Source organism: Mesitornis unicolor, unplaced genomic scaffold, assembly GCF_000695765.1.
Source record: "Mesitornis unicolor isolate BGI_N332 unplaced genomic scaffold, ASM69576v1 scaffold11178, whole genome shotgun sequence".
NCBI classification, from domain to species: domain Eukaryota; kingdom Metazoa; phylum Chordata; class Aves; order Mesitornithiformes; family Mesitornithidae; genus Mesitornis; species Mesitornis unicolor.
This window is the reverse complement of record NW_010201175.1, coordinates 60,146-84,352: the sequence shown is the minus strand read 5'-3', so window position 1 is coordinate 84,352 and position 24,207 is coordinate 60,146. Positions and strand designations below refer to the sequence as shown.

General features: G+C 38.0%; 1 protein-coding gene across 1 annotated transcript; it reads left to right on the top strand.

Annotated features, from left to right (window-relative positions):
- The first annotated feature begins 4,773 nt into the window (after positions 1–4,773).
- FBXO9 (F-box protein 9) lies at positions 4,774–21,420 on the top strand. Its single transcript, XM_010189984.1, has 12 exons — positions 4,774–4,908; positions 5,896–6,054; positions 6,490–6,547; positions 9,350–9,449; positions 11,677–11,807; positions 14,599–14,713; positions 15,403–15,521; positions 15,846–15,936; positions 16,865–16,960; positions 17,717–17,810; positions 18,544–18,698; positions 20,029–21,420. Exons 2-12 carry the CDS (start codon positions 5,908–5,910, stop codon positions 20,135–20,137), a joined length of 1,215 nt encoding a protein of 404 aa, XP_010188286.1. The 5' UTR covers positions 4,774–4,908; positions 5,896–5,907; the 3' UTR covers positions 20,138–21,420.
- The last annotated feature ends 2,787 nt before the right edge of the window (positions 21,421–24,207 follow it).

The window sequence follows — 24,207 nt, the reverse complement described above, 5'->3', positions numbered from 1 at the left end:
GGGGCAGGAGAAGCGGCGCCCCCCAGCAGTGCTGCTGTCGGGCAGCCTTGCTCTGTTCGCCTGCCCGTGTCCGCCGGGCACCGAGTGACGCCTGTGGGTGATGTGCCGTGATCCCACCGGATCACGGTGCCGCAAGGACGCGGCCGCCTTCTGCAGGGGATTTTGGGCTGATCATAAAATGATTTGGATTGGAAGGGACCTTAAAGATCGTTTAGTCCAACGCCGATGATGACTGGGGCTGTTTGATTCGGGACCGATCTAGCTATCCGTAGAAACACTCGAACAAATCACTGTGTCATTACAGATGAGCGTGCCCTACCTTTCTCTTGCTTTCCCTCAAAAAGCAGATGGCCTAAACAGATGACTTGGTAATTTGAAGGGCTTTGTGGGCCAGACACTCTACTTACTTGAGTTTGTGATTTGACATATCAGAAATATTGTTTCATTCAGTATTATTTTTCTGACTGCACTTCAATGTGGATTCAAGTATCCATGATGAGAATTTGATCAAAAGTAAAACCATATAAATCATTTAGAAGGTCTTAAAACTCCTTACTACTGTGATTAAAACTCTTACTTTTGAACACAATGTTGCATCTACTGCATTGACAGAAAAATGGAGTGACTTCCTCATTTTCTTATAAAACCAAGAAGAATGTTAGCCATCGGTCACTGTTTGGCTATGTCATGATTGCTTCTCCCTTAGCTCTGAACAGTTCATATGTAGCCCTGTTCAGTTGGTGACAGTCAGCTTTGAACTGTTTCTCATCTTGGGTTTATTTTGCTGAAACAAAGATCTGAACCATTAAAGGACTTGACCACTACAGACAGTTTGGTAAATGATGGTTGTGCTCTGAGGAAATCAGCATGCAGTTGTTGATTGCAAAACAGTTAAAATGATGCTGGGCAGATAAATTAGTTTTGCATTTGGCAAATAATTTCTGAAGCTTTGCAAACCAGAATCAAATCAACTCAGCTGACTTTTTTTACAGGTCACTGTCTAATTCAGATGCTTACTTTTGACATGTTGACCTTTTCGTGGCTTGACTGGCTACCACTTTTCGCATGGAAAATTATTTGAGCTGATCTGTACACGCTAAGGATGTCTCACTTTCAAGCAGAATAAAGTCACTGTTCCATATGACAACAGACTTGTGGCAGAAGGCTGGCCAACAGCATAATGATGAACAGGCTAGATCCGTCCACAAAGTAGCGGTTACAGTACAGTGTTCTGTGAACTTCAGAAACTATAACTACAATTTAAGTATTGTCAGAGTCAGGCAAGGAGCCAATTTTTACTAGTTACAGCCTGCTTTGGGTGTGGTCTCAGGAGGTGTCTGCTAGTGAAGATCCTTGCTTCAACAATACTTGTGTTTACTCATTTATTTGTTCTAGCAGAACCATAGGGTTTTGGCAGATCAAATAAATAGCAGAAAAGTTGTTAATATGGAGATCAGTTTTCCAGTCCAGTGAATGTGAATGAATTGCTTTACTGGTATATTTACCAGTAAATACACATACATAAGTGACCAGAGGGTTGGTTGCTTACACTACCACTGCTGTCAGAAGACAAGCCTCGCATATGAGAGACATGAGATCACACATGCACTCAGTATAGAGGAGGTAATGATGAAAGTCAGAACTTGGTTTTTGACAGCTTTTAGGCTGTGGACTACGTCTTCATAGTATGGTCTGGTTTTTGTTTGGATTGAGAGCACATTTAAGTTTTAAAGACCATTAAATGTCATTTTGGAAGGATTCAGGCCAGAACTGTGACTGACTGTGACTTAGAAATGAAGGGCAGTTGAACAGAGACGAGGAGAAAAAAATCAAAACTCTTGAACAGATTACTGAAACAAAAAGTTTTTGAATGTGAGGTAAACTCAGCCAGTTTCATAATCTTCTCAATAACTTTAACTCTTACGTTTAAATTAGTTTGTTTACAGAATTCATGAGTTAAAGATTTTAATGGGCATGCCTTTATGCACAAGATACAATGTTGGTTTAGCAATTGCTAGTTTCTGCACTTTGCGTATAAAACGAGGCTTATTTTGACCAGTCTGAGAGGTGACTGGGCATAATTCAGCTGCACACCAGAAGCCTTGTACCCTGCAGACTCTTTCTAGACTCTGCTGGTCCCTGGGTTATCTCTGTTTGGCCAGTGTAAACGTAACCCTCAGATGCTAAAATAACGTGGTGATAGGAGTGCTGTAACTCATAGGACATTAACTGCCTGCAATCAAATTCTGGAATCAAAACCCATGAAATTCTGAGTTAAGTACTCCTTGTTCAGATTTAATGCTGCTAGTGCTTTGAAGTGTTCTGGCTTAGCCGTTTTCTCCACCGAGAAATTAAAAATATACACCATCAATATACACTGTCTGCATTATCAATTGTAAAAGATAAATTGACTGGGACATCAGTGAACGCATTTACAGATGACAAGCCAGTAAGTCTGTGGTAGTTTGGGGAACCTGAGACAAGTGGACCCCAGGGAGGTGCTTGTCACCAAGACAAAGAGATTAAATGTTACCTTCCCATCAGGTTTGCCAGTATTCTGTAGTTTGATTATGAACTTAGTGATGCTAGAAAAACTTTATAAATTTTCTGAATATGAGGACACTTTGACTTCTGCACTTTGATTGTGCAGGAGGTAGCGATTTGTTTATGAGAGCTCGGAAGGATCTCACTGACAATGTCACTTGAAGTCTTTGAGCACTATCTACAATAGGAAGGAGTGGGAAACAAAACTTCTGTAAGTAGTTGTGGTAATCTTAATGCCAGGTTTATCTTTTTATAATCTCATTTTGCATTATGTACTTGCAGAACTATAGATATGAATTTCAGTGCAGAGTGGTAGAAAAACTGTGATGCTTCAGCTGCAAGAAGAACTTTAAACAAATGTCTTTGATTTTTTTGTTTTTTTTCCCCTTACTGGCATCTTGCTGCTGTTGTCATTGTAGTGGCTTGTCACTGATGCTCAGAATTAATTTTCCTTTGTTTTAGTATAGATTCCATAAATCTCAGTATATTTCACAATGAGAATTTATTTGCCTCTTTTTAAGTTTAGCTCTTAAACTGGCTAACTTCTATTAGAGCCCTGTTAAGTTTAGTTAAAGGTCTTATTTAAGGTCTTATTTGTTTAACCTGCTTCACTGCAGTACTGTAAATAAAACCAGCTGTCAAGCTCTCATGTAAGCTTTTTATTTTCTTTTAGAATGCATTTCTTTAGTTTCACACATAGTTACTGAGATCGCCTGTATTGTCCTGTTATTTTCATGAAGTACCTATTGTTACTTAAAGCACTAGTCTTGTTTGTGCTTTTGCAAACATTAAACGAATCTGAACTACTGGTTATCTTTACAATGAGAAGACAGTGATTAAAGTTTATGTATGAAGCACGCTACTGTTTTAATACTGAAGCTTTGGTTCTATTCTTTGACTTAGACACTGAGGGTATTTATTCAGGTCTTATGGCAGTGTACTGGTGCATGTAAGCCTTCAAGTAATACTTAACTAATCTGTGTTGGATTGATGTGACTGAAATGCAGACCTCAACTTTATTGGGTTAATAGGGAATGTCGTGGTTTAGGCCCAGTGCCTAACTGAGCAGCACGATGTCCCAGAAAAAGAGGCTAGTCAAAATAAGGACTGAGAGGGCTTCTCACCACTTAAAAAGGTCACGGGCAAAAGACAGACTCATCATAAGGATTAAAAATAAAACAATTTTAATTTGTTACCAAACCAACATCAGAGTAGAACAATGGGAGATACAACCAGATCTTAAAGTCAAAACACCTTCCCCCCACCCCTCCCTTCTTCCTGAGCTCAGCTTTGTTCCTGGTTTCTTCACATTCCCCCTCCCCCTTTGCCCTGAGGGATGCTTCTCAGGGGTAGGGAGGGCTCTGTCCAGTCTCTCTCTCTCTGCTTCCACGTGGCGCCCTATTCACAGGAGAAAAAGTCCTCAAAAGTCCTATCTGGGTCTGCCCACAGCTGCAGTTTCCCTCATGCACAAAACTGCTTCAGCCCAAGTCCACAAAGCTCCTATCTGGGTCTGCCCACGATCTCAGTTCCCTCACACACGAACTGCTCCAGCACACACTGCCCGGAGTCAGGGCTTCTTCAGGGGCAGCCACCAATCTGGGTCTGCCCATGGTCACAGTTCCCTCACACACGACCAGTCGACCTGGCTCTCGCCACAGGTTGCAAAAAGGGAACCTGGGCTCTGCGTCCTCTTCCCCCTTCTCCTTTCTTTCCTTCAACCGACCTTGGTGTTCTTCAGAGTTGTTCTCCTCAGGCCCCACTCCTTTCTCCGCTGCAGGTCTCTTCTGATGACTCTGAAGAGTTCCTGGCTCTCTCTTTTTTTGGGCAGGAGCTGCAGCAGGGCTTAAGCTTAAGCTGGGGTCGAGCAGGGCTGGGACTGGTGCCAGAGAGAGCAAGGACATGCCCTGCACGCCCCCTTAAATACATGAATTCACAGGGGTGCTGATTGGCTTGGCCCTGGTCAGAGGTGGGTCTGACAAAGGAAAAGGGGGAGCTTTTCAGGTAGCTTCTTAAAGGGCTCTCTCCGTAGACCCTCCCCCATTACCAAAGGCACAACCGAAAACCCTTCATAGAAAACCCAATACAGGGAAGTGCAAACAATACCAGTAACTTTAAGGTGATTTTTTATCATCAGTTAAGATTGTTCTGTGAGGTAGGTGGGTAGGATGGGGAAAAGAGGAGTATGCTTATTTTTTTAAAAATGAATGTCCGTGACAGTTGGGCTTTGTGAATGTACTGTAGGGACTTATGCGGACTCTATGATCATGACTGACTGCTCTCTACTAGGCAGAAGCTGAAGAAGATTGTCACTCTGATTTGGTGAGAACCGATGACAATGAAAGATCCGGTGAAGCAAATCTTCAGGTATGTATCTCATGCTAGTGATTTTTTTTACAAACGTAGTACTGCTGTTATTTAAGCTGCATTACTTATGCTCATTTAGTTACCACACATTTGTTGATCTGACAAATGCTTAATCTGTCTGCTTCCCCAAAAGTGAAATAGATAAATACTGCATTGTGTTCCAAGTGTCCAATTTAGTCTTCAGTTATCTACGTAGATGAAAAGTAAGTTTGTGGCAGATTTGCAATTTCTTTGAAGAACTGTAGAAATCGGACGGTAGTTTCTGTATGGATCAAATTCCAGTTTAAGTTGTCACTCTCTTCTGGAGCAGAAAGTTGATAAAAGTAGTCTGATAGAAAAGCCTGTTCTCTTGTGATACTAGATTTCTGTGTAGCTATTCCCCAGAAGTCGTGATGATTGAAAGAGACATGTGAAGTGTAAATTCAAAGATGCTGAAAAAAAGTGCATGGCAAGTATTATAATTTATCTTGTTTCACAGAGCACAGTAAAAAAAGGAAAGGAATGTGCGGTCTTATTTGTATATAATATAAACGACAGCTTTCTTTGTCATAAAGCTTAGTATGCTTGTGTACAAAACATTAAGATTTTCTGAATTTTAATTTCAAGAGCTAATTGACTTATTGCTTAAGATAACACTGCATAAGCAAGAACAAACACTGTGTCTGGAAAGAGTACTTTTCTATGGAGTCTTATGTCATAACCATAGTACTAACAACCACTTCTTCACTTTTGTTGCGAAGTGAACAGTCCAGATAAAAGCACTTATGTTACTGAATGACACTGAGCAAGTACTTGTGCACTTTTTAAAAAAATTACTATAAAACAATTGCTAACTCTCTGTGTCTAAACTCACTGAAACCACTTAAGACTTGGAAGTGTACAGCATAGTTTTGAAATTCTTTTTTATGTTTGTATGTTATGATTTCTCCTCAGAACATGTACTGTCTGAATATGTGCTACTAAATCAGAATTAATCGGATTTTTTAGGCAGAGCTCCAGATGTTCAGAGCTCAATGGATGTTTGAGCTTGCCCCAGGTATGAGTTCTAGTGGGTTGGAACCTCTGCCATGCAAAGCATCTTCAAGAGGACCTGGAGTAAAGTCTGTGGATGCCAGAGGGAAACAGGAGATAGCAAAAGAGGAAAAGGTACAAGAAAATGGATGTATGATTTGCGGTTTTTTTGTGTCTGTTTTAGTATTGCAGTATAATTATCCTGAAAGCTAAAGCTGAATTAAATCTGGAGAAACAGCAGAGGTGATTAACCTGTTGTCTCCGTGTTAATAAATTGCCATAATCCTACACTAATTTTTGTAGTTTTTATGCTTGGATTTGCTTCACCTCCCAGGTCTTCTTTCTGAAAAACTGTAGGTAAGAGGCAAGCAGCAGGAAAGCGGATGGTTTATTGATTGGGAATTTCAGTTATGGCTTGTAGCACATAAATATGTCTTCTCACTCTATTTATGCAATTATTTTCTTAATCTCCGTCTTACGGTACAGTGGGTAAAATGAAAAGTAATTCTAAGTCAATGTGCTTGTTCTTGTAAGGAATTTAAGATGTTTTCTCTGCAATTTACTGTGCAGGCAAAAGAACTTTTCCTGAGGGCAGTGGAAGAAGAACGAAATGGGGCTCTTTACGAAGGTAATACGGAAGTCTACAAGAAACACCATTTTTATTGCAGATGGATTTAACAATTTCTGTCATATGTGCAAAACTGCGTGATGCTGTCTTAAACTGCTGCTAATAGTAAATTGAGAGCTCAGTTATTCAGATAAGGAAATAAACTTGCTATAAAAAGACCATCATATCACAGTTCTAAGGTTGAAGTGAAGCTAAAGTGAGATCAAGGAAACAATTTCTAGTTTTAAGACAAAATGACAGCATTTTGAAATTAACAGTTTAATGAAGCACTGGATTGCTTCATGTAGCGTGCTGCTCTGTGTGACTTTTTTAGCAGTAATTAAGCAAAACTATATACAGTATTTCCTGTGATCAGTTTTCTTCATTCCACTTTGAACAGAACTACTTAACCCATTGAATGTTTTGTTGTTTGGTACTTGTTTTGTTTTGATTTGTTTTAGTTTGGTTTGTTTTTGTTTTAGAAAGGAAGCTAAAATAATTTATGAATTCCTGAAGCAAATGTTTAAATCTGGTAGACTTATTTTACAAGACTTGTCATAAATATTTAAGATGCTTAGGTTGCTTGCCCTCTTGCTATTAGCAAAAATGGAAATTCAGAGTTTTCTTCCTCATATTTAGCTTTCAGAAGATAGAGAGTAAGAAGCACGTCCTAACTTCAAGTTCTGTAGGTCACTAGTGGAGATACCAGGTAATAACTGGTGACTCAATTATTACACTGACTTTTCTGTTTCTTTCATTAAAAAAAAAGAATGCAGAGCATACATGCCATCCTGCTTATCCACTGGAGGCTTTGGCCACCTTGGTTAAAGCGCAGGTGCAAAATATGTCAAGATATGCAAAACTAAGAGTACTCTGGAAGCTCCTGAGCTCAGCCACCTGTTGAGTACAAGATTTTGTCCTCTCCATTATGGGAGTTTTCCTTCCCTTGCAAGGGATTTCTGGTTGTTTTTCCAGATCTCAAATGAACTGAGAAATAATGAGTCCTCATTTGGTAATAAAATTAGTTTGTTCAGTTTCTGATTTATTACATGCTTTCATGGGGCAAAATTACTTTAGGCTAAGCTGGTTTCTGTGTTGGGTATAGAATTAAATGTACAGTAAAAAAAGATGTCAGAACTAAATCTGATATGTAATCTACCATATAGGAAATCATGCAGTAGGTTGTGACGGTTCTTTCATACCATCAGTTTCCAAGTAAATAAAAAAAATCTGAGGAAAGCAGTCTATTTAAGCACTGTGTATATACAATGAAAGCTATAGCTTCATCTTCTTGAGGGCACTCCCATGATAAACAGCAGAAAAAGAAGTAGTAAACATTTAACAGAGTTGTTTTCACAAGGGTGTTTTAGGCATCTGGGCTGCATGAATATGAATCCATTCTTTGTAAGTTGAATTTGATTTGAAACTTAAACAAATTAAAACTGTTTCTACATATACGTCCGTATGAGACCTTGGAGACACAGTCCTATGCCAGACACAGATACATTACTGAGCACATGTTGAGACATCTGTTTTCACACCACACGTTTATCTGCTGGCCTGGCCTAGGTCACTAGAATCCAAGTGACATTTCAGCCTGCTTCTGAAATCTGCTGATACCTGATGTTTGTGAGACAGTTGTGTGCAGCAGCTTGTTGATGTTTTAAGTACAGTACAGGCCCTGCTGCAAGATTAAATGCTAAAGTTGAGACTGATGTCTGCTTAGCTGGCTGCTGGTATTCCTCATCCTCACCAGCCAAAGGATATTACTTGTCAGTCACCAGCCCTGACATGAACTCGAGGAAATAGGAACACTTACTTGCCCCAAACTCGGGCTTCTCAGACTCATTAGTGTGTCATATTCAGAGTTCCAAAATCACAGATGTTTTATTTGGCTTTTGTTTCGAAGGGTCCAAACTGAGCGAGAGTTGCCCTCTGGTCTTGGTATCACCATGTGAGAATACTGAGAGATATTGAAATACATGTATGATCTTAATACCGGTATTAAAAAAGGCTGAATGTACAGACACTTAATTTAACTTAATTCCTGGGCCTGTTTCTTGGTTCAGTGTTTGTAGAATCTTTGGAGTGTGAAAGGCAGAGGTACTTTCTCTGCATGCTGTAAGAGACCAAATCTGTCAGCTTTTTTCTTCATGCTCTGTAGTACTGTGCTTGCTACTTAGCTTTCTGAAAAGTCTGCTTTCCTCCAGTCAGTTTCCTCCCCCTCAGTGTTCTGAGTGGCTGATTCTGTGCCTTCTGTAGCTTCCAGGGTTTTGCCACAGTAAAATTTACTTGCTTTGCATCAACAATATGTTGTTGATCTTTTTCCCTTTTTTAATGTTAAGTATGTCTGAATGACTGTACTATACTAGGTACCTGCATGATCTTTCAAATTCTCTTTCATATTCCTCATGGTTACTTACAAACATAATGCCTAAAATCTTCACTGCTTTTTGAGAATGCTTTGTAAGTGCTGGATAAGAAACAAAGTCATGATTTTGTAATGGTTTAATGTAAAATTTTGTACTCCATAACTGAATTTGTAGTTAAGGTCAAGGTAAATCTGTAAAAGCCAGAACACATCTGTCTCTTTATTCTGAAAGAATGCATGAAGTTTTTAGTTCTGAAAATAGTTGCTTAATATGCCTCTCTTCTGTATTGAAATCACACCTAATCAATTTAGATTAAATAAGATTTACAGGGCAAAGGCATTTTCCACCTTTTTATTCCTTTAACTGGAACCATCTCTCTGAGAATAACCCTTTGCTTTGATAAGCTAGTATAGACATCAGATGTGTTTAAACACTAAGCCTTTATTTTCAGCCATCAAATTTTATCGTCTAGCCATGCAGCTTGTACCTGACATAGAGTTTAAGATCACCTATACGCGGTCCCCAGACAGTGATGGAGTTGGAAAGAGGTGGTAAGTATGAAATATTACTAAGTACATAGGCGTACTGAATGCTCTACTGTGATATTTTAAGTCTCTTACATTTTAAAGACTTTTCTTTCATTTCAATAGACTGCTTCATAGCAAGTTATACAGATGCATTAGTCCAAGGAGGACTTTTCTATATTGTAGTTAAAAGAAGGTAACAGGCTTGTTTAGAGCTCATTAAATTCAAGTGGAAGGATTATAAATAGTTACGTTGTTACTTAAAACAAAAAAAAAGAAAAAAAGCATAGATCACTTTATTACTTTTGACTTCTCATTTTCAGATTTATTTAGGATCCTCTAGAAAATTGTAGGTGGCTAAAAGATCAATTAGTAGAAGCTTTGTACCATGGAATAAGGATCATGATTAACCAAAGAAATATACTACTGTTCTTGTGCTGACTAACACAGCCAAATGGGAATATTTCCAATAAGCAGAGCAATACATTTAGAAGCTCATAGATTGTAATCCGAGTAGTCTAGTTTTATCATTTCAAGCACCAGAATACCCCTATCCTCAACACACCAAATGCATAACAGTTTAAGACTGACCTAACTTGAGCCCAAGACTTGTATTTGAGGACAGGATTCGGGTTAGGGCTCAAATAGCATAGTGAAGGCAGGCTCATGAAACAGAGCTTCCAAATTCACTGCTTACTGGTAGCACCCATAGATGATGCTGATTACAAGAGTTTAAACCTGAGGGGTACAGCCGTGCTGTCTTACTGCCTCAGGGCAGGACAGCTTCAGTGCAGTAGTTGACTCAATACAAAAGAGAGAAAAGAGAGTGAGATGAGCAAAGTGCTTTATTTACATCTGTTACTTTAGTTTTTGAATGCATTGCTAGCTTGAAATATTCACTATGCATTTGTGCACTAGAAAAAGTACTGGATAATAAACTACAGTTCCATTAAGAAAACCCTCGGTTTTCTTAGGATTATTTTCCTATTTCAGTATCATTTTCTCTATTCCCTTCGTTAAGCCACTGTGCCCATCTGCCACTTACTGTATGAATTTTCACTCAGTTCTGTAAATGTTGCTACACCATCCCCAGTGCTATGTGACAGTAAGGGAAAAACAGCCACTACTCTTAATGGTTGTTTAAAAGCACTATTTGTAGAGGTGTGTCTTTTCAAGAAATTCTAGTTGTGGTGGTTTTGCTTTCTGAATTACTGTTGTAGGTGTTTCATACAGTTATGGTGAGAAAAAACAAATCGTGCAATTATATTTGAAGAAACAATTTACAGTGTAGGTACTTGGTAACTATGGTCCTAGTTATGACAGACCCAAACATAATTGTCTTTTTTATATTACTTTAAAACCCATTGGTAGGTCTGCTAGTTGCTTGCTTATATGGCTACTCATTCTGTTAAGCTTGTTTAGAATAGAATTAAATAACATTAAAAAGTGACCAGAATAACTCTCAGCTAGCTTGTATGCAAAGTCAGGGAAAAGAAAGTGTTTTGTGATGAGATCAAGAAGAGTTACGTCGTTTTTGGTTACTTGGTGTAAGCACACATGCATCTGTTAAACCTCACGTACAACTTAAATACAGACATTTTTTATTGTGGTAATGTTCTGTTATCACTTAGTAAACCTTCAAGTTTGCTGACAGTTAGCAAGCATATTGCTTCTGTTCTGCCATCTTGTTCATGCTCCTGAAATTTTTTATGTACTCCTATTTACAGAATTGGTAAAAAGTAGTTTTCCTAAAGGAAAGTTTTCCTTCATTATTGATGGATAGACCCAGTGAGCACCACTCTTCAGTGCTTAGCTAGAGTTACAAAAAAAAGTTTAATTGTTGTCAGTGTCATTGTGACAAAGATTACAGAAGATAACTTTCAGTCAATGACAATGATTTATTTCCCACATACTGCTTATCTTTGACAGAGTAAAAGATCACATTTGTCTTTTCATTGGGTCATTCTTTATCAACTTCACGAAAAACAGCAAACTCACAAATCCAAAAAGGAACTGGAACTGGAATTAAATGGAAAAAAAAAGTTCTCACTCTCAGATGAGCTCCAGTAAAATCGAAATGAACTTGATAGGATTGCAGAAATGGTTTCATCATATGATGAAATGAGATTGCTTTAAAAGCATACAGGAAACAACTATATTGAATGAGGGTAAGACAGTGAATTGATGCCAAGGTAAGGACATCTGTCGGTATGTTTGGTCCAATATCACAGTCTTGGCATTCTCCCTTTTCTAGTGTTGAGGATAACCAAGAGGATGACAAAATGGCTGATCTCCTGTCGGATTTCCAGCAGCAGTTAACTCTGCAGGAGTCTTCAGTCAAACTTTGCCAGCCTGAGGTTGATGTCAGCCAGACCCATATCTCAGGTATGAGAGAAGAGACACTGTAAAGCATTCAGAGGTATAATTTAGAGAGATTTTTCACTCTGACTTTATTAAAACATTTCTCCTTCATTCGAAAGGCACCTTTAAAGAAATATGCACAGTGTCTTTTCCCTATAGTACTACTAGTAAGTAGAATTTTTCAGGATCAGTCCCATACTTAAAAGTAGCAACTTCTAGAAACAGACTTGCTGAATTAAGTGTATTCCAGTTTTCTTTCCAGTTAATGTTGGAAAAAGCAAAATGGAGAGTGGTGGTGTTTTGAACTTGCAAATACTACAAATTTTAATTGTGAATAAAAGACAATTGTTCTGTGAAGAATATGCATCTTTGCATTTACTATTTTTATCTGATTCGGTATCAGATTTTTACAACAAATATGTTTTCGGGTTCAGCAAGACTGTGTAACATAGCTAGAAAGGCTTTTGAAGGTTAATGATTTTCAGTGCTTCAGTTCTAGGATAGTCACCCTGAGACTTCCTTACGAGATCTAAATTGTAGAGTGTATATAAGCTCAGAACCCTCTTAAAATCGGGTGCCTCTACAGTGTGTGTGTTTTGCATCTTGAATTATCAGTTGCTCTTGGAAATCTTGGCCTGATCTCTTCTGTTCTGTTCAAGGAAGGAAAACAAAGTAAATTTAGCAGGCTATCCAAGTCAAAACAAAGAAAACAGGATTATTTATTTTTTTTTTACAACTGTGATGTTGTGCACTTAGGAAAGCATCTTTTCTTTTTTATTCCAGTAAAGTCAAGACGTTGTAGAAATTACTATAAATTTATCTCAGGAGCTGTCTCTGAGCAGCAATCTCAGTCTTTCTGATTTTATTCTCTGTCTTCCCACTAGTCCTGTGTTACAGTATCTTGTTTACCAACTCTTAAAACTGTTAGGATCATGATGTCTGCTTCAGAAGTTAGCTGGCTGGAAGGGGTCTCTCTTGATCATCACAGCGGTGCAATAGTCGCAGCCCAAGGAAAACTGGAACGATGTGAAGCAACGGATTTGGCGGAATTGGCTTCCTGTGTTCCATTTTACAATTTATTGGCATTCATCATCTTAGAATACTGGTTAACCCTTGGTACAGAACAGGATCAGACCTCTGCTGTGTAACTGACACACCGAGTATATTTACTTTCCCTCACTAGTGTATGAGCAGTTTTTCATAGTAGGTTTATTTTTCTTTTACACAAGCAAAGCTTAAGATCAAGATGGTATTCTTCACCAGAAATACTGTATTTTCACTACAGGGTCTGCCCAGTGTCTGAACCAAAGTGTCTTAACAGTCTCTGCTTTACTAGAAACTTAGAAACGTGGGTGATAAGATAGATAATGAAAGGCTTTGGCTGACTGGTGTCTGTCAGAATAGAAGATGTTTACATCTTGGCACCAATGACAGATTTTTAAACCTTTGTGTTGCCCATTCTCCAAGACACTAAGAGTTCACACATACCAGAGAGCTTATTTACATTATATACAGTTTTTTACATTATAGCAATAAATGCATTTGCACAACTTTTGTTTATACTGGAACATTAATTTAACAGTTGAAAATACAGGCAATATAGCAAATTTATGACTTCTTAGTAATAAAACATAGAATTAAGTTGGATTCATGAAACGAGATGTGTGTTAAATGGATATAGAAACTGGTGCCCAATGAGGTGTGTGTACTTTTTACTATGTTAGTGTTTTGAAATGTGAAACTTTACTTTCATCAAATTTTATAGCAGAAATGGTCTCGTTGGTTTTGTGAAGTGCAGCAACACAGTTTTTTTAAGAAGCACGTTTCTTCACTAAAAACCAGAATTCTATTAAATTGTGGTCTCTGCAACAGTATTGACAGCTAGGTACTGTTTAATGTACCTTTGTGCCACTCAGCTGTTTTCTTCATTTGATCTCAAAACAGTTATACTGAGTAAAATTGTCGAGTCTTATGTGCATGTTCGTACAGCTTGAACATACAGTTCAAGCCATAGGGTCTGGAAAGCAGTGGTAGTAGAAAATACACAAAGTGTTAATTCCTGATGTTATAAGATTAGTAAACAAGATTATACACCACTGAAACAACAGATAAAACCTAGGGAGGCAGAAAGCTATTAGAAAGAATATTGGCATAATTTCCCAGGGCTTTCTCACCTAACTTGTAATGCTAGGAAAATTATCGTATGATCTTGTGGAGCTTTGATGAGGATTCTGGAATTATATTACATTAGAACAAGTCTTTCAGTACAGCAGTGCTGTGTGATACCATTTTCAATCAGTGGACCTGTACCACAAAGCCCAGAGTGATATCATATTAATTTCATAGTGGATAGGTTGTTCTTGGGACCTCCTATCCAATCCTGAACCTGACCTGAGCTTATCTGGCATGTCATGCAAAAGCAGCATGCTTTGAAGGTAGTGTTACACACAAGGTTGGTTTGGAGAAAATACTGCTTTGTGGGCACTGTGGATGTGCAATGTGTATGTGGTATTTTTATTATAACACCTTACAGTTGTGGATATTTGTAGTCTAAAACTATGTTTTCTCGTATTATCTTACCATAATGCACTTTCAGCTGTTGGTTTTTGTTCTTCAATTATGTGACTTTTTTCTAATACACAGTGACTTTTTTAATCAAAGATTTTTGTTTGTTTCCCGGCATCTGGCTACAATGTGAAAAAGTAGAATGTTTTTAATGGAAAGTCAGAACTTCAGTAATGGTCAAACCTGGAATTGTAGATAACGTACTGATTTATAGGTTACCTTCTAACAGGCGTTTCTTTTCTCTTTGCAGTGTTGCCTATGGAAGTACTAATGTACATTTTCCGATGGGTGGTTTCGAGCGACTTGGACCTAAGATCATTAGAGCAATTATCTCTTGTTTGTCGAGGATTTTACATTTGCGCCAGGTATTGTAGATAAGTTATCTAGAGTGAAGGTTCTCTCTGCTCTAAGGAAGAAAAAGGAGCTTTTTTACATTCAAGCGTTCTGTAAATGGTATGTAGAGGTGGATAATAAATCCATAAAGCAAAATTGCCTGTGTTGGAAAGGTGGTTTTTATTTTCTTTTTGCCTTTAGGCTATTAAATCTCACATGTAGGACTATGCCCTACTTTTTCTTCCCATGGCAATTGTCATGTTATGCTCCTCATAGTGCTAATCAGCTTTTGAATACACCGTGAAATGGTATGTTGGATAGATGACTTCACTGTAATAAAGATGGTTGCTGAAAGTCTTACTTGCTTTACTTTGCTTGAAATTCAGAGTTGCAGGATCTCCAAAATAATGCCTGTTGTGTTGTCATCCTCATGTGACCACACAGAAAAGTGCCAGGCTACTGCAATGTTGCTGTTCTGCACTTGGCTGAAGATGGCACTATGTTCTTGAATTTCACTGGGAGGAGGAAGTGGCTTTCAAACGCTTTTCAAATGCGATTAATTGAATTACTTAATGATTTTAAATTAAGAGTTATTGTTGTTCAAGGAAGTTTCTTTCAGTTGCATCCAAACTAAAAAATGGAGTGGGTTATTTTGACATAGAGAAACTAAACAAGGTTTGCAGGAAAGTTATGGAGATTTCTTTTTTCTCATTTTCACTAGAGATCCTGAAATCTGGCATCAAGTCTGTTTGAAGATATGGGGCAGGAGCTGCAATAAACTTGTTCCATATGCCTCTTGGAGGGAAATGTTTTTGGAAAGGCCCCGTGTTCGATTTGATGGTAAGGTCTACTTTTGGAAACAGTTGGGGTGGGGTTTTTTGTTGGTTTTGGTTTTGTTTTTACTACATGTAACCGTGACAGAAGCAGTCAGGTGGTTTTGGTGTTTATGACATTGTTGTTAGACATAAACTGAATTTGTTTGGGGTTTTGAATCTGTAGAACATCTGTAAAGAGAAGGGAAGGGTGTAAGGGATGAAAATAAAAGCTTTCATGTCTTTAAGTAGCAAAAGTGAATTCAGAAGTTTTAGATTATTGTCTTTTTAAATTTAAAATATTATATGTACTTAATTTTTGTTTGTTTACTTATATCTTCCTTTCCTGTAGGTGTTTATATCAGCAAGACAAAATACATACGCCAAGGAGAACAATCTCTTGATGGTTTCTATAGAGCATGGCACCAAGTGGAATATTACAGGTAGAACTGTTGTACAATGAGTGAGTGTAATGTTTCTCTCTCTTAAGTTCTTTAATCCAGCCCTTGACATCACAAGTGTTAATAATGCTGTAAAACTCAACGGAACTATTACAATGTGTAAAACTATATTTTTCGAAAATAAGGCTTAAGAAATAGGATTTATTATGATAATTAGAGATAGGTTTAGAAACACATTTTATCCTCAGTTATACTATTTAATGCAGATAAAATTTAAACAGTAGCAATAGTAATACTCATCCACAGACTTCTTTCCCCAAATCACTTAAATTTTCGATATAAAAGTTTTGTAAATAATCACAAGGCTGGGCTTTCTCACTTTGCGGTAAATACCTTACCATTTGTTTTCTCAGACCCTTTTTCTTATTTTCTTCATCTTGTTCTCAGCATTTATTGTTCCATTCTACTGTCCATTCTTCTGAGGCTGCAAGCTGTTGATAGAGAATCTCGTAGCTATATCTATAGTTTCACAAACATCAGCACAGTATCCGAGTACGGTAAAAACTGATCAGATCCCAGAACCTGAAACAGTCAATATGGCATTGTCCATTCTGTACTGATACTGTACATAAGATTTTGTTGCACTTGTCTCTGTCAGTGCTAGGAATGGAGAAACTTACTTGAGGTCAGTTTTGATTCCAGGGTAGCCTTCTTGCTTTGGTAAGAGATGACAAAACTCCTGAACTTCTGCCCTTTTTCATAACTTGGTCTTTCATCTTCAAAACTCTCTTTTGGTTTCTGATCTCTCTTTTTTCTGTTATATCCTGCATGAAATATGTTTTCAAAGCCTATTACGATCTATGCCCTTTTGGAAAAGTCCTGTGATTTAAAACCAAAACCAAAACAAACCCCACACCAACAGAAACAGAATATGTTTTTTATGTTTGTACTGTGTAATTGTATTTTGCAGGTATTTGAGATTCTTTCCAGATGGTCAAGTTATGATGCTAACAACTCCTGAAGATCCTCAATCTATAGTTCCTCGCTTACGGACTAAAAATACAAGGTTATTGAAGTAAAATGTTTGGCTCTACAGTTTTCATCTTGCTTTTACCTGGCAATTTCTGTTTACTTTGGTCTCGGATTCTATATCCTGGCTTAGCAAAGCAAAACTAAAAATACAGTGTTGCTTATATTGTGTTATAGATGTTTATAGTTCTGATAACTCAAAAAAATCTGGTCTTTATGCAAAGATACCTTTCATTTTAAGGTCATGATAGTGCAATTGGATTTCCTTTGCAGGTTATGTGATTTTAAACTTTTAAAGGAGGTAGATGGAAGAAAGCGTGCTATTAGCTTGGTGATTTTAGAATCCTTTTAAAGATACTATTTTGCCATTGACTGCCTTCTCACACTTCCTTGACTGAAGGGAAGATTTTGGTGGGATATAACTAAATTATTGCTTGATTTCTTTTTGATATTTGCACGAACTTGTCAGAAACAGAGAAGATAATTTGTGACTTCAGAACAGGTTGGAGCTGTTCACCAGAAAATACTTAGCAGTAGGCAAGACAGAACTGACTAACTTATCTTTACTGTCCTACCTGGGAAAATTAAAAGCGACCTTTTGATGATAAAATATTTTCATCATTTCCTGTCAATGAGCCCAGTACTTTACTAAATGGAAATTAAAAATAGTTTCCTTGATTATATGATATGCAGTCTCCTTTTCATTGCTGATATTTGTATTGTAAGCTCATTACTTTTTCAACACAGAGAATATGTTTAAGTCCTTGACACTATCCTTCTCTTAACCTTCCAGAACAGATGCTATCTTGCTTGGCCATTATCGTCTTTCCCAGGAAACAGACAATCAAACCAAAGTTTTTGCTGTAATAATGAAGAAAAAGGAAGAGGTGAGTACCAAAATAGAAGAGAGGAAAAATAGTTTAAGGAGGGGGTTCTTAAATATTTTTTTTTCTCAGACTGAACATTTTAAAGCACCTGAAGATTTGCATTAGAGATTTAAAAATTAATTTCATTTTTAAAATAGTTTAAAATAAAATATAAATAAGCATGTTGATTTATCTTACCTTTTTTTCCCAAACCTGTACTAATGTTTTTATTAAGACGGATAAATATCTGGTTCGCCTTTGAGTGATGGTTCTCTCCCTTAGGGCTAATTGCCATGTGTGGTGCTATTAGGCAGTTTGCTAACATTGTTAACAAACAGAAGGGAAGGATGAAGAGGTCGTTTCCTGAGATCAGTTTAGAGTGTTCCGCAGCATTAAATAAAATCAAATAGGCAGTATTCATTAATTGAACTCTGAATGATTTAATGAACTTACTTACATCACAAAATTTTTTGATTAACAAAGATTCAAGAGAAACTTGTCTTAGAGTTAGAAGTGTCACGCTACTTTACAGTGAGTTTGCATAATTTAGGTGGTGTCTTCCACGCTTATCTTACTTTCTGTGAAAACTTCTTCCATAATTAACATTTACACTTACATATTTTCAAGGAGTACCAGTAATTACTTTTCAGTGTGGGAGTTTAACAATCCGTCCTCTCAGTTACTTAGGCCTCAAGATAAATAGTTGCACGATGTGTTCTTTGTAGGTCATGAAACTTCTTTTCTCTTTGTACAGAAACCAATTGACTACTACAAATACAGGTATTTCCGCCGTGTTCCTGCACAAGAAACCGATCACAGTTTTCATGTAGGACTACAGTTGTGCTCCAGTGGGCGCCAGAGGTTCAACAAACTTATCTGGATACATCATTCTTGTCACATAACTTACAAGTGAGTAAATGGAGAGTAAGATCAAAGAAGAATGCTTAACTGTAGCAACACAGGTGACATTAATTTGTCCAGTACTAAGTACAGAAGATGCAGGGACTATGACACTCAGGAGGCTTTAACAAAATGTCCTGGAAACAGTAATTGGCCCTCCTTTGATATATCATAATGAACTTTAAGAAATTCCAGGATTTTAGTAACTTTCCATAATGATATGGGAACTTTCCCAAGTAGTAGAACTGCAGTATTTTAGCCATTTAAAGAATTTATGCACAGTGTTCAATTGTTTTCAGAACTGAATTTCGGTTGAATGATGCTGTGCAGTGCTAGTAAAGGGGTGTGGAAAACATGTATTCACTGAGGTATCTTTCTTTGTGGATGTGCAAGCTAGAAATGTCTGCAGCCATCCTGTGAGAACTGTAATGCTTACAAATGCATTACAAACTGTAATGCAAACAAAGCCAGCAGTGCAAAACATGGGCCTGTGACCAGCTGTTCTGATCCTAATTAAGCAAGAGCCATGGCCACTGTTCTTGCACCTGACCCTCTAAATTACTGGCAAGTTGGCTGTCCAGATGTTTGATGTTGGCATTTAGGGTGGATTTAGGCTTTGTCTTCCCATCCTTTTAAGATCTATATTGAGTGTTTTTACGGGGACATAGCTCAACTATTGAGCTGTAAGTATATAAAATCTAGGAAGTAAACTGCTGGTGGTTAGGAGTATAGGTAATTTCCATAAACAGAAAAATTGCTTTTATAAAAACAAATATTTTCATACCTAATTTATGAAGAAGTGGCAATATCACAGGTGTTCTTTTCAGCATGAAGTTTCTGTACTGCTCAGGTTCTGCTGTACTTCTCAGTACAGTGGTGTCCTTTTCAAACTAGAATAAGGATGAGTATAAAACACAGGTAGGAGGACATACGGTTTTTGGCACTGGTGGTCAGAAATACTTGAGGTTCTTTTTAAAGTTGTGTAAACATAGAAGTTTTTGCTGTCACTCTATTCTGAATTCAGGGAAGTGAAACAAATGAAAAGGAGATTTTTAACTTCAATATTAATATGGTGACTTGAGTGACATCCTGTGTTGTTTCAAGTCTTGGAGCTAATAAGAATGGAAGGGGAAAGTGTTTGCTTTGATATTAAAATAGAAGTGTATTCTGTACAGTGTGATTCAGCCAACATCCAAATGCTTTCAGAATGAGGCAGTACGAAAGGCGCTTTCATTCCAGCTGTAGTTCGGTGCACGCTGTACTGTGGATCATGATTGTATTATTGAGGGACTTACACAGCAACTTGTGTCTGATTTAACTTTTACAACACTCTTTGCAGATCAACTGGTGAGACAGCTGTTACTACTTTCGACATTGACAAAATGTACACCCCTTTGTTCTTTGCACGAGTGAAGAGTTTTACTGCATTTTCAGAAAAGCCGCTCTAAGAAACACCTCTTCCTCTCACAACTGTTGCATGAATAAAAGGTTGTAGCTAATGAGCACTTCAGTTATAAATGTGTATATATTTGGAACATTTTAAAATTCTAGGGAATTTTTTGAAGGCAGTATGTTCTGTTTGATTATGAATGGCTGGCTTTTGTTTTGAGATCAAGCTTATGAGTATTAAACACCTTTATTTTGTGACAAGAATTTGATAACAAAGTTTTGCTGTTTGTTTTTTGGTTTGTTTGGGTTTTTTAAAACAGATTTTATAAATCAGTGCTTAAAATGTGAGTCTCCATCTGCCTGCACACTGGTTTGTCCAAAAGGAGTTGTTATAGGAAAATCTCACTGTCCATGGAACAGTGTGTGTGGTCTCTGGTGAAGGCTTGAAATGCGAAGGGAAGAAAGTTGTCTTTTACCTGTTAAACTGTGTGACTTAAAAGAACTTAAAATAAATGTTTTCTTTAAATTAAACTTACTTTGTTTGCCTTTAAGATTTGGCATTTTGTCAACATCAACCTTAAGAAAAATCAATCAAGGGCAAGCAAACATGAAGTCTAAAATGTAACTGCAGAGATACATCTCCACCAGTGCAGTGATGTCAGTTGGTTATACACATAATTTGATGGTGATTGAAGTTCGGTGGAGTCTGCCTTCTCCACAGAATGGACATGAAGGGGAGAGGGGTGCAGGCAGTGAGTTGCTCTCTTGCACTGCAGGAGTTTGCAGGGTATGTGGCTCTGCCTGGGACGTGTCAGTGCAGTGGTGAAACGCTGGTGCGTACACTTGTGCATTGGCCAGGCTGGAATGCACAGGTTAGCAGGGCTCACTTGGACGTGGTTGTAATGTGTTATAGCCCTTCTTCTAACCTTGCTACAGATGCTGTAAATCCTTTGAGCATTTGTTGTGCTAAGATAAATTTTGAGGCTGCTGTAGATGTTGAGGTGCTGTGTACTGCTAAATGAAGTGTACCTTCAGGTTTGGTGCAGGTACTGTACGCTGCTTCTCCTGCATATATCGCTTGGGGGTGTAGTGCAGACACTGTAATCCCGCTTATTATATATGTGTCTTGGATTCTGAAAGAATTGAAGCTTTTTAGTGTCGTTTTTTAAAGCCATTTTATGTAATTTACCTTTGAACATCTCATTTCAAAATACTGACCTGGACTTGAGGACTAAAATGTAAAAGCTGTGGAAAGAACTATATGTGTTCCGTAATTTATGAAGTGTATCTTTGCAAGGAGCTACATGATTAAAAACACATCAATAAATCATGATTTTGAACATGCAATCCCTTGCAATTTCTTATTTTGCCAAGAAACCCTTATTTTTATACAATTTAGGATGATTAATCAGGAATTGCCATGCATAAACTACTTGCCAGGCAAGATTGACCGGAAGAACCAACCTCTTTTTGTTATGCTACTTACAGGTTATCTGAGAAAAGTAAAGAAGCTTTCAGCTCCATGAGTTCTGAATAAGGATGTGTATGTATGAAACATCGTGCTTTTTCTAGCTTGTCTAATAAGAATCTGCCTACAACCCTTCTTTGGCCTATGTCCTTAGGCTGCAGTTGCACTATTACTTCATGCAACAAAATGTGTAATAAGAAGTGTACTGTGTTCTCATTGCTGAAGGGAAAAAACGATTGCTTAGAGTATCAGCTTCCTGTTTTGAAATATTGCCACGTTTGTGAACAGAAAAACATGTTACACTTTTGCTGAGAGTGAAGGATGAAGACCTGATTCTGCCTGCTGAGAAATGTCAAAAGTTTTTGTCACAGGAATCAGAAGATGATATCAGTTATTTGTTTGGGTATAGCTTTGTCCAGTAACCAAGTTGGATGTAATAGAAGAGCCTTTCAGTTCAATGCTGTTATCATACCAGGACTTAACCTGCTGCTTCTGAGCTTTTGTTTTTTCTTGCCTTGGCTACGTGTTTGAAATACACTGGGTGTAAAGGAAAAGCTAGCTAATGTCCTGTTATCATTTGAGATCCGTTATAAATTGAGATATTGATTCAAAAGAAGTCTCAGGCAACGATTATTTTAAGATTACATGAAATATTCCTTCAAGAAAATTATGTGAGCCTTCTATCTGAGACTGAGCTGTGATTAATGTGCTTGCTCCTTTGCAGTTAGCGATGTGAGAAAGTTGAGCTAGTTCTGTGTTTCAATACATGGTTTATCAGCAGATACTCTTACATCTGTTCACATGCAGCTATTAAAATAGTACCTGTTTCAGCAAAGAAATGGGTGACCAGTTGCTCTTCCTTCATTCTATCTAGTGATTTTCAGTAGTCCAAGGCTTTAATTGCTAGAGGCTCCATGCTCTTATAGTTTAGTTTTATTGTCCTTTTAATTGCCTTATAAAGACATTAGTTGATATAACTAGTTTACTGCTGGGAAATTGTCCTTTACTAATTATATCAGTAACTTGGATAAAAATACAAAGTATACACCTATGTAGTCCTTTTTCCCAAGAGTTTACTCTGTTGGTTGAGACAAGTGCACTTTCAAAAATAGAAGGAGAGCTACAAGAGCTGACAGAAACATGGATCTTGGAGCCATGGATCTCTTAGCAGTGGAATAAAGACACCAGCCTTCTCTTGAGGAGGTCTTTGCTTCCCAGCATTTTACCCATGGAAATACTTTTTGGGCAAAAAGAGGAACTCTGTATATTTAATAATATTCTGGAGCCTTCACTTCATAGTAGCAAAAGGGGAATCTTGGCCAGCTGTTTTAGTCTGTGAGATTTCTGCAGCACGCTGGAATACACAGGCTGAGCCTGCAGTTAAATGCACAATGCATTTTTGCTCTTTGACAGAGGACGGATGATAGATCAGAGTGATACAAGAGAGTGCTGTTGGTGCCTCCAGCCTCAGTGTACAATTAACAGTCTAAATGCTGAGCAAAATTTGGTGGAGAGCGGGTGCTCAGGTGATTCAATGTTACTCAGACTAATTGGAGATTAGCACCAGTGAAACCTTTGTGTGTAAAGCTGGGCTGTAGGTGGCAGGGAGAAGTAGAGGCGGTGCAATTCAGTGCAAAGGACCAGTAGCAGAGACTTCCCAGCTGCTGAGCTCAGCTCCCCATTCACTCCATAACCATGAGCCAAGTTGGTCAGAATGTCAGAAACACGTCGTGTGTACACAAGATTTTTTGTTTAAAGAAAGAAAACAATATAATCTGTTTTGATATTTTTTTAAATCCAAGAAATTTCCCCTGGAATGTGTGCCAGTGTATTCAGAAACTTCTGTTGACATTAAAATGGCTGAACTATTGAGGATTCAGGCTTTGTCCTTTATGCTAAGGCTAGCAGCTTTCTTAGTAAAATCACTTGCATAATTGTTTGCTTAAAAGGAACAGTTGGTGCTTTGCCTTACCTCTGTTGTGTCCACAGTATAGTTCCTGGGGAACCAGAGGAGCAGACATGTCAGGGCTGGTGGGTAATGCAATTCAGTGGCTTAGTGTAGAGGAAAAGACACAAATCTCTTTGTACTGTAAAGGAAATTTGATAAATGTGTCTGAAAATAATCATCAGTTACAATCAATTTGCATTAAGAGCGTATGTATCTGGGGTTTTAGGGGATTTTTTCCTAGCTGATCTGTCCCAGTGGCTGTGTCATCTTCTCCAAGAGTAGCAGTACTGGAGATCAAAATGTAGACAGCACTGAACCTTTTTTTCCGCTGTCTGATGTGATGTGCAGAATGAAGAGGTTTGGTCCTGGGCTACCCAATGTCTGTACCAACACCTGCCGAGCTGGCCCTGCAGCTGCTGGGGGCTGCTGGCCTGTGCTGGGTGACCTGCACCTGCAGGAGGAGCCAGCTGCACTAGGAGCTACTTAGCAGAAACTGCATTTAAGGTAAATGTCATTGCTGTTTTTCCAGCACAGCCAAATTGTTCCTTGTACAGATTAGTATAGGGATGGGTATCATCAATCTGATTGCTCGTAAAAAGCTTTTCCATTTTCTCTTTATAGTAAGCAGTGTTAACTCTCAATCTGTTTCAGCTGCATCCTTCTTCCCACACCTCACTCATTTTGGGGGGGAGTGGGAGGGGTCTCTGAGGAAA